We start from the raw sequence: 10,769 nt of genomic DNA, 5'->3' as shown, positions 1-10,769 counted from the left end.
ACACACACACACACACACACACACACACACACACACACACACACACACACACACACACACACACACACACACCAGCTTAAACTAACGTTACTGTACAATTTGATGTGTGGAGATTTTAACTGGATCGTGCCCTCCAGGCTCACAGACACGAGTCAGTCAGTCAGTCCTCTCTGTTCTCTCTGTTCTCTTCAAGATTTGACTTTCAGCTGAAAGCTGTTCTATCAAACCCATGTTTCTACATTCATCATATCTTTTTTCCCTCCATTCCTACTTCAAGCACTCCCTCTGTTCTATCCATTCCTAATCTCTCTTGGCCTTCATATCCCTCAGCATGACCTCCACTGCTTCTCCAACTGATGCATTAAAACCGTATGTACACAGAAAAGTGTCACCACACTGATGCAATGTCGCTGCAATTGTTGACATTACTGTTATCAAGCCCTCTCAACGCTGGTCTGTCAGTCCAGCGCTGTGGTCCAGATCAAAATACCTTGGCAACTATTGGATGCACTGTGATGGAAGTTTAATTAAGTACTCATGGTGCCCAGGGGATGACTCCTACCGACTTTGATGCCCCCCCTCATCCATTTTAATTTGTCTGACAATTGGGTTTAGACCTGAAAAACTAAAGGCAGTCCCTATCAGCCTCAGCTGTACTTGTGTTCAGTGCTAATTTAGCAAATGTAAGCAAGCTATCATACCAAACTAAAATGGTGAACACTAAAACATTAATGCTGCTATACAGTATATTAGTGTGTCAGCATTGCCATTGTGAGCATGTTGCCATGCTTGAGTTAGCATTTAGCTCCAAGGACGCTGTGCAAAACACAGCGCCTCAGAGCTGTTGTGTCCAGCTAGCAGTCAAACCCCAAGGGGTTATTAGGGTTCACAATGACGTAATCCTCTCATTTGAGAATCATCAGAATCAGAAGCTGGAACAAGTGAATGCTTTGCATTTTTCGTCAAAGGATTCAAATAAATGTTGATTCATTCTCTGTTGATTCCCTAATTGATTAATCAACCAACCGTTTCTCCACTAAGACCCACAAACTCACAGATGCAAAAGAGGAAACGGTCGAGTTGTTTTGGTTCTGCAGTGACTTTCACTTTAAGGGAAGGAAGGAATCATGACCTTTTTTACCCTTGGTGACTGTCTATAAAAAAATAGGTCACAGTTTGCTGAATGTGGATGTCAGCATCCATAAATTTAATCTGAAAGTAAGCAGTTTAATCTCAATGTCATGGTTTCATTTTAATCCAGACCCAAAACTGTCCAGATACTGACAGACTGCACTGTAAATAACACGTGAACAGCATAAAGCTACACAGCCAACAATTATGACATGGATTTCTTATATAAAATGAATTTTAACAGGCCTATTTTTGTCCTCTCCCCCTCTCTGGATCTCACTGTCTGGGATTATACTGATGTGGATGCAGACTGCAGTGCAGAGTCTCTGTCCTCCCACTAAAGGCCACAGATGCTCACACTGTGACGCACACATCACCTTGTCAACACATTAGTGCCCTGAGGTGTAATGTCTAGAACTTGTGATCATACGCTATATTTGCACTGCACTTGCATCATTGCAATTAAAGTGCATCTGCATCTTCACATAACTGAAGTTCTGATTATTAGCATTATTATCTGATTATTTTCAATGTCCCCAGTCCTCTCACTAGCAGCATGGATGCTTCAAAACCAAAGCCTCTCTGGGTTAAAATCATATGATGTTTTCACACTAATGTCGCTGCTGGTGATTTCAATCTGTGAACCAAACTACAGGGAGCACAGTCTGAGTGGAAAAAGAGGATTTAAGCTCTCTGTGTGTTTATGTTGGTAGCTGATAAGCAAACAGAGACAATAGACTTTAACAAGAATATCTGGGTTCAAGGTCCTGGGGTTACAAGCGTTGCCCTCAAGCAAGACACTAAAACCTTTCAAGTCTCAAAGTTTCCATAACATGGTGCTTTTATATAGGCATTAGTTGTCCCCTAATACTGTATCTGAAGTCTCTTTATATAGACCTTAGTGGTCCCCTAATACTGTATCTGAAGTCTTTTATATAGACCTTAGTGGTCCCCTAATACTGTATCTGAAGTCTTTTTATATAGACCTTAGTGGTCCCTAATACTGTATCTGAAGTCTTTTTATATAGACCTTAGTGGTCCCTAATACTGTATCTGAAGTCTCTTTATATAGACCTTAGTGGTCCCTAATACTGTATCTGAAGTCTCTTTATATAGACCTTAGTGGTCCTTAATACTGTATCTGAAGTCTCTTTCCCAAAATGCAGCCTTGGTGCAGAATTACAGCCACTAGAGCCAGTCCCACAATGAGCTTTCCTTAGGATGTGCCATTTCTGAGTCTGTAACTTTTGAAGAGGAGAGGGGGGGGCAAGGTGGAGGCTGGGGGTGTGGCCTTGACTAACTGCCACTTTGCTCATTTGAAAGCCATGATGTCTCTCATTGGTGGGCCAAATTCTCTGGGCGGGCAAAGCAGAGAAAGGAAAGGTAACCTTGCCCCTTAGGACCTCATAAGGGGAAGATTTCAGATCGGCCCATCTGAGCTTTCATATTCTCAAAGGCAGAGCAGGATACCCAGGGCTCAGTTTATACCTATCACCATTTCTAGCCACTAGGGGACCATAAAGAAGGCCAAACAAAATGGAACACGTTCACATTTAGGAAGCTGTAACGAGTTTTTTTGCTCTTTGTTCCTCAAGAAAAGGACTCAAACTATTCATCAACTATCAAAAATGTTGTCAGGTAATTTTCTGTCTATCAATAAAAAAATAAAAAAATTGTTTCTGCTCTGAAAAACAGAAATGCTTGCAGTTGATTTCCATTTCTAAGAATATTTTTGATTTGATTTGTTGCCCGTGTTTATTTCGATATAGAAACAAATCCTTTAGGTGCAGAACCAAAAATTTCTTTCCAGAGCGTTTCTTGGTGTTTTTCTTTGACATCATTTAGATTACTTCTTAGTTATCTGTCCAGATCCCTAACACTGAATCTGTAAAAGTCCCCGAGAACATCTTGGTTGGACTGTGCCGTGACAGTTTGATAGCTTGCCCCCCCATCTGACAGTAGATGATCACAGTCCTGAACAGCAGCCATCTTTGTTGGGGCATAAAAAACAACTTGACTTGATTTTGAAGTGTGTACAGCCATAAAGAAAGACCATAACTGTAAAATCGGTCAAGGTTTAACCATCGACACAGTGTTGCATACACGTCAGGCACTTGGCCGGGTAGAAATAAGTTGAACTGAACTAACGGACCACAAAACCACAACTAAGGACATAAAGATTGGTGAGACTCTGTACTCAAAACCCATCAATGGTCCTGACCCAATTCTCTCCCGTAACAGAACAAGTGAAGCAACATTAGAGAAAAAATAAATAATAATAAAAGCAATATTATCATATTGAAAGTGTCTGCCTATAAAGGTAAAGAAAACAATTCACAACAATTCACCGTTACATTAAAAATGGATTGTTTAGTGACATTTTCTCCCTGTGTAATTGCTTTTGGGAGATTTGGTCTCTGTGAATTATAGCCACGATTATATGAAACTAATGAAGTCTGTTCACTGTCATCACTCAGATGCCTGATTGACACCATGCACAGCTCTCAAACTGTGAAGCACGACACGACTTTGGACTTTCACCTCTGTAAAGCTTCACACAAGACTGCTGACCTGCTTTAAAGTAAGCCATCAGACTTTACTGGCTTTTAATGAGAGTGAACAACCAGTGATGTTAAACTGAACTTGAAGTAACTCTCCAGGTCATCGCAAGTTGTTTCTAAATAGCAGTCGGAAAAATTACTTTAAGTGCCCAAATTAGTTTATTGTAACACAATATTTCACGGTGACTCACGAGACTATAGATGGAGGCCAACTCCTTGGATGTTTAAAGCTGCTGACACTGAACTTAATGTTAACTTTCACAAACAGTTTGACCTGGAGAGAGAGCAAAGGTCCAGCTGTAACTCGGAAAAACTGCTGGATCTGCACACAGCGATACCTTGAAACCAACACTTTCCTGCCAGGCTGCCAGTCAACACTGTCAGGGCAGCAAATCTGCCAACAGCGGTTACATGTGCTTGATAACATGCTCTATCAGTCAAATCGGTAACAACTAACACAGCGCTCAAACACACAGATAACCAGCATTAACATTCAATGCACACAGCTCTGTGTGTGTGTGTGTGTGTGTGTGTGTCAACAGACTGACCTCCAGCTCGGTCTCACATCTGTTGATGTCGTCCGTGGACTGGTTGAGTTTCTCCAGCTCACCCTGAAAAAGAGAGAACCGCAGAGAGGTGAAGCAAAAGAAAGGGGTGTAATATAATATATGGAAGTACGGGAGGGGGAACCAGCAACATCTGGAATGATTTAACAGGAACACAGGACACAATGGAACTGAAATGTTATCATATTCAACTAAGGCAAGTGGCTGAAGTTTGCATGTTCTTTGAGAATAAAAGAAATGGTTAAGGTTAGCTAGGATTAACATTAAATAACCAATTCTTCATTTAAAGGATGCACTGATGCGACTGATTCTCTCTCTTGATACAGTGCAAGTGATTCAATCACTCTCTTTTTTTTCTATATTTAATAGCCTCTGTTTACCTCACTGTAAGGAACTCATTGGCATCTTCTTAATGAAAATTAACATGAAGCCAGATGTTGCCATGGCACTAAATACTGTGTTGGCAGCCCGTCTGACTATTGGATACACTACATTTTAAGACAGTTAACTTTATTTGAATTTTCACTTTTTTTTCTACCTCGTTATTCTTTCTACTTTGGTGAAAGGCTGAAACTTTACTTTAAAAAGTATCTGCATAAATTAAGAATTTCAACTTATTTTTAAACAATGAATGTAGCCTAAATATTTTACTTATATTACAAGCCGTTTCTCTGTGATGTTAATGCACACTTAACTCTTTATGGAGTGGATTGGCTTTCATTTGCATCACTTTCAGATTAACCAGAATCTTAATGTAGCTAGGGGTTATTTTTGATTTAACATTAACGTTACAGTTTCCTTAAATTTAAAACAAAAAATAGTGAGAATATGCAGAAGCTGCTTCGTGCTAGGACTTTGTTCTCTGTGCTGTTAGCTAACTACAGCGGTGAGGAGACAGACAAGGCTGAGCTACAATGAAACCATATCGGTGAAAAGAGGAAACCAATAGCTACAAATAATACTATGGCTGTAAAGATTAGTTACCTGGACTCTGGGGTCCACTTCCTCGTCTTCATATTCAGCCTCGTCGTCGTCCGTCCTGAGCTCCTTCTCTGAATTATCCATATTGAAGGTGAAGGGCAGATCTGTCGTTAACAAGCCGAACAAAGAGACGTTTCTACGGGACTCACAGAGACCACGGACTCGTCTGTCTTAGGCCGGGTCACCACACGTCGGACTCACGAGCCTTGCTTTATATTTCTGGTTGTAATTTCATTTAAAAGTGGTGTTTTCCGAAGAGGCACATCTCTGCTTGTATCCACCCAGGAGCCGAGCAGCAGCGTCTCTCCCCGCTCAGCGCTCCCTCCACACTGACACCGAGCCCCGGTGTAGAGGCGTCCAGAGCAGAGCGCTTCCGCCCGGGAACGCCCCCTTCTGAGAGGCTGTAGACTGTATGAGGGGCAAACAGTGCCCTATAGTTAGCTCAAGTCCCAAGAGTGTGTGGCTGCAGCCTGGGGACCCAGTTTCTTTAACTGTCTATGTGGGGACCTCCCTCATGCCTCCCGTCTCTCATGCCTTAGCGTGTCCAACGGTATATTCAGAGAAATCGCAAAATATTTTTATGATTGAAGTCACAGTTTAGTTAGTGAACTTGTTGCAAATAATTGAACGCTGTTTAACCTTTGTAGCCTATTGTCTTCACTTCGGGTCCCTCTCGTACCCTTCGGGTCAAACTGACCCGTGACTTATTTGGGGTTTTAAAAATAATTCTACTGTCTTTATCTCAATTTCAAACAACATTGCGATAACATATATGTTTATGGAATGCAATCAGTCTCTACTAGAACATAATTAAAAATGGAAGTAGGATTTGTTTTTTAGTCAGATGCAAGCTTTTATTTTGAAAGGTCAAAGCTTGGGATTGCACCAGCCTGTAGGGCATGAGATGGGAGGTCTCCAGGCTGCAGCCATACCCAACTGCGAAGTCCCACATCTTCCGTTTGCCTCCATGGGACCTATCTTCGCGGGAAAAAATGAACGCGGGTCAATGGCAAAAGACAACGTGTCAAGAATGTCACTGTTTGTCGCAAGATAGTTTAATAAAATGCTTTGGGGAAATACGTAATTAGACGGACTACAAGTCCATGCCGCTTACCTGATGTCACCACATTTTCCCTCCGCTCCCTTCAAGTAGCTGCAGCTACATGACCTGATTTATAATGGTTTTCACCTCTTTTGATACTTCTGTCTTTGTCTTGGAAGAAGACAGTAAAGCTCAACAAGGAGACAGACACATTTCTCTAGTGACACACAGTATATTGTTTGAGACGAGAGATGTAGTTCATTAAGCAAACTCACACAAAACCTATTGTTTTACTTCTTTACGTTCAATTATTTATCTCTTGACATGTAAAATATTTTAAATTTACACACATCATTTGTGAAATGCATGGCACACTTTGAGCCGGACCAAAAAATGACTCCCGTGGACCGGATGTAGAAGGGCCTGACTTTGGATCTCTATAGAGAGGCGAGGTTCCTGCCCTCGGTGGACCTCATGGCACCTTATTTCGTAAAAAGCCTGAACAACAGTGAACAGAGAGAGATAAATTATTGTTTGATCATGTTTTAATTGAGCCATGAATTACAAATGTCATGTTCGTCAATTTAAAATATTGTTATTTAACTGAAGAAAGTCTTAGTATGTTGTAGGTTTGTTGTATAGTTTAGTGTATAACCACCTAGTGAACTACATCTCTCATCTCCACAATTTATGCCACCATGATGGATGCTCAGCTAGATTGCTAGCTAGCGTTAGCACTCTTCCACAAGACATGTGAGTTGTTGTTGTTGATGAATGTAATGGATTACTCATTATGCTATCTTTATAAAATGACATGTATTCGTTTTGTCCTGTTTATGTGTCAACATGGACTGTGACAAACATTTCTGCACAACATGTTCCAGAAATTCCTCAAAACCTACTGTTCTGGGAAACTAATTATTTTTCTCGGACTCATTAATAGATTACATTTTGTCATGATGCATGACATACTGCCAGAACTGTTTCTAGAAGCAGTCATCAACAAAGTTACATGTAAATGTAATTATATTAAGTTGGAAACCAGACTGAGAAACAACATGTAAGGTAATTATAGACAAAGATTTAACTATATGCATTTACATGTATTTTAGATATGAAGCACACTGCACACCATTGTGTTGCAGACATCAAACACCAATTAATTTGTCTAAATTAAACGTATACCAAGACTTTCCTTTCTTGATTTGGTAATGTCCTAATTCAGGCATTAGGGGATGTTGTTAAAAGAGTTTCCAAGAAAAATTTGCAGTTCAACAAAAGCTGGTCTGTTGGCCACAAAGTGCTTCGATGTAAGAATTGGCGCATTCCCTCAACTCAGGGCCCAACTCTGCTGTTTTCCCCAGACAGTCGATCGGCTTGTAAACACCACTCTTTTATCTACAAAAATCATCCACATCCAAGCTAAAATCAAGCAATTTGTTCTAATGAAAACTTCATAACAAGGTCTGTGGATTTATCATAAAGGATGCATTACTCCAAAATCTTGGCACATTAAATTGAAACTACTACATAAAACTACACTTTTGATGTTGACTGACAGACCAACATTTTATTAATATAGCGTTAAATCATAACAGAAGTTATCTCAGGACACCTTTCATATAGAGCAGGGTTAGACCTGTACAGAAGCCCAATGATTCTCCTATAAGCAACAGGGGCCAGCAAAGGCTCCACTTTAATGGGTAAAAACCTTGACCTGACGGCTCTAGGGGGACGGCCATCTGTCTCAATCCGGTAGCCTTGAGAGACTAGAGAGAGGAAGAGACACAGAGACGCACAACAATAGTTATTAACACTCATACTTATTAGTAGCCAAGGATAAGAATAATAGTAGAAATAAAACTAGGAATGATAATACAAATATGGTCCAACAGGACCTTGGCAGAAGGTGCAACCATGATCCAGGTGCAACCACAATCCATGGGACACCTGTGAGATGAGTAATCCCCAAAACTCCTGGGAAAAAAGCTAAGGTAGAGTTATAAGTGGTAAATGCTGCTTGAACAAATTACTTATATTAGGCTATAGATGATTTCGGAGGGAGGACAGCTACTAACATGCGATAATGGGACATAAATGCACTTAGATGGAAAGAAAGAGAGGATGTAGAGCAGAGGTCAGTCTGTTGTGGGAAGTCACCCAGCAGTCTAAGCCTACAGCATAGCTGCATAACTAAGGGCTGGTCAAAGGAAAACCTGAGCCCCAACTGTAAGATGTATCAAAGAGTTGAGTTTGAAGCCTGCCTTTAAATGTGAAGACGGTCTCTGTCTCCTGAACTCAAACTGGGAGCTGGGTCCACAGGAGAAGTACCTGGTAGCCAGAGGCTCTGCCTCCCAGTCTAGTTTAGGAGACTGTATGAACAGCGACTGAAATATCCACCCTGCACCATGGAGAACACATATAACTTATCTTCAAATTGAATAAACTGGAGCCCTCAGGACCACCTTTCATCTGCTGTTAAATGGATTAAAAAAAATTCCCATTACTCTCACAAAAACTATTTCAGATATGTACAAGGACACAGAGTTTCTGCATACTTTCTATCTGCATACAGGCATGACCCATCACATCTTTTGTTTTCATTCCTCCCGCTCACCAGAGGAGAAAGAACTGAAAGCACAACGATTGAAAAAGAATGAGCCCTGAGGTGGCATTAGGTTGCATAACCAACACAATGTGGCTGCTTACCTCAAGGAGGGAGGCTGGTGGAGCAGCTCAGACTGAAAGCAAAAGCTTTTCTTAATGCTGAGACACTTAAAGGAAGAGACAAACAGTCGAGGAAGAAAAGAGAAAAACAAACTCAAGTAACCTTTCTACTGCTGAGCACTTGAGGAAAAAGATGGACATATCTGTTACAGTGAGAAATGGCTTAAACATGTTCATCATCATCAGGAAAGCTGTTTCAATTAAAGATAGGCCCACTGGTACTTAATGCTTTCCATGACACATGACAAGAAACCCATGAAAAGCGTATAGAACATAATCAGGTAAAATATGGACTAAGAGATTAAATACGACAAAATATAAAGAGCAAATTAAAAAATGTGTTGCATAAAACTGAATCCTGGAACAGGATTTTGTTCCTACAAAAAACTCTGTTAACTTATACAGTTAGCAGATAGAGCTGACACTAGAAAAAAGCAGGTCATAACCACTAAAACTAACAGTGTGCAAACAACCATGCTTGCTCCAAAAAGATCCATAATAATCCACATTATGATCCATAATCCAGCCAATCACCAAAACTATTTTTTTGGTGGTTTCATCCTTGGTTCTTAAACATGTACTTAACAATATTTGGACCAAGCTTGTTTAACGCACTGGTAATTTAGAAATAAACAATATTTTGTAGTTTGTGTTTGCATATAGTTTAAATATGCATTCCATTCAGAGCCATCACTGCAAATTGGTTAATACCTTCAATACCACAGCTGCATTGCTCGCACCTTCTAAAAGGCCTCGTCACAAAAACACTGAAGGTGAAGGTGCAGATTTTCTGACACAGGCCACACCTACCTACTTCTCCCTGCAGGGCTGCAACCCACGATGCCCGCTGGAAAAGACCACCGAGCGACGCCCGGCATAGGCTGACGGATGTCCAGAGTCCCGTCAGCAGGTTCTGTGTGACCTCAGGTTGCTGCGTGACTCGTCTAAATAACAGGATCCGTCAAACCCTTTAAAGAGAGGAAGAAACAGAAAGCAGTGTCCTCTCTCTGCTCCTGGACCCCGGTCAAAACCATAGCTTACTGACCTTTATGTGTGTGTGTGTGTGTGTGTGTGTGTGTGTGTGTGTGTGTGTGTGTGTGTGTGTGTGTGTGTGTGTGTGTGTGTGTGGGTCTATTAGTTTGCTGTCAACATGATGTATTGCTACCTCCAGACAGGAGGCTCTGTCTTCAGAAAGGAAATTGACATTGCTGTATGGAAAATGTATTTGCTGTATGCTACTGGGAACATTGTGAAGACTTGCATAAATCTTTATTTTGAAATATATGAATTAGAAGTTTAAAGGATTTTTTGTTTTTTGTTTCTGATTCAATGGCCTAGGTGTACCTTGTTTTTATTTGTGGTGTGGAATTCGTCTGCAGTTGTTTGCTGTTGTCAACATTTTATATTTGTCATGGTCCTTGATGCGATTTGATGCTCGCTGCAGATTTCCTTCGGGATAATAAAGTTTGAAGATAAAAAGGATTTATAAAGAACGAAGGTGAATCAGTTGAGGGGTTTAGATTTCTTTGCTCAGAAAGGACATCCTAACAAAGTTAAGTTAAGTTCAAGTGTCCCCTATATATTTGGAATGCATTCCCCGCTTTCATTTCAGACAGTCCAGAAATTGTTATTTCTACCAGACTCCTTTCAGAAAAACATTTGTTTTCCCTTTCAGAACACAGGAACATCTGGTCTACTGCTGCCTCCGTCAAGTAGTTTGTTTGTGTGAATTTGATGTTTTAAAATGGGAAGTAACTAACA

At 40.6% G+C, this 10,769-nt stretch overlaps 1 protein-coding gene across 2 annotated transcripts in view; it reads right to left on the bottom strand.

The window, feature by feature from the left end:
- sh3bp5b (SH3-domain binding protein 5b (BTK-associated)) overlaps positions 1-5,595 on the bottom strand; it is a 58,160-nt gene extending 52,565 nt beyond the window's left edge. For both annotated transcript variants that reach the window (XR_004656921.1, XM_034873663.1), the window contains exons 1-2: positions 5,243-5,595; positions 4,241-4,303 (exon numbers count right to left, since the gene is read on the bottom strand). Coding sequence is in view for 1 of the 2 variants with exons in the window: in XM_034873663.1 (XP_034729554.1) it covers positions 4,241-4,303; positions 5,243-5,323 (144 nt within the window). In the remaining variant the exon portion in view is untranslated. The remainder of the gene's footprint in view (positions 1-4,240; positions 4,304-5,242) is intronic.
- Between the last annotated feature and the right edge of the window lie 5,174 nt (positions 5,596-10,769).

This window comes from Etheostoma cragini, chromosome 6 (assembly GCF_013103735.1).
Source record: "Etheostoma cragini isolate CJK2018 chromosome 6, CSU_Ecrag_1.0, whole genome shotgun sequence".
Classification (NCBI taxonomy): domain Eukaryota; kingdom Metazoa; phylum Chordata; class Actinopteri; order Perciformes; family Percidae; genus Etheostoma; species Etheostoma cragini.
The sequence above is the reverse complement of the archived record's forward strand: the minus strand, read 5'-3'. Positions and strand labels throughout refer to the sequence as shown.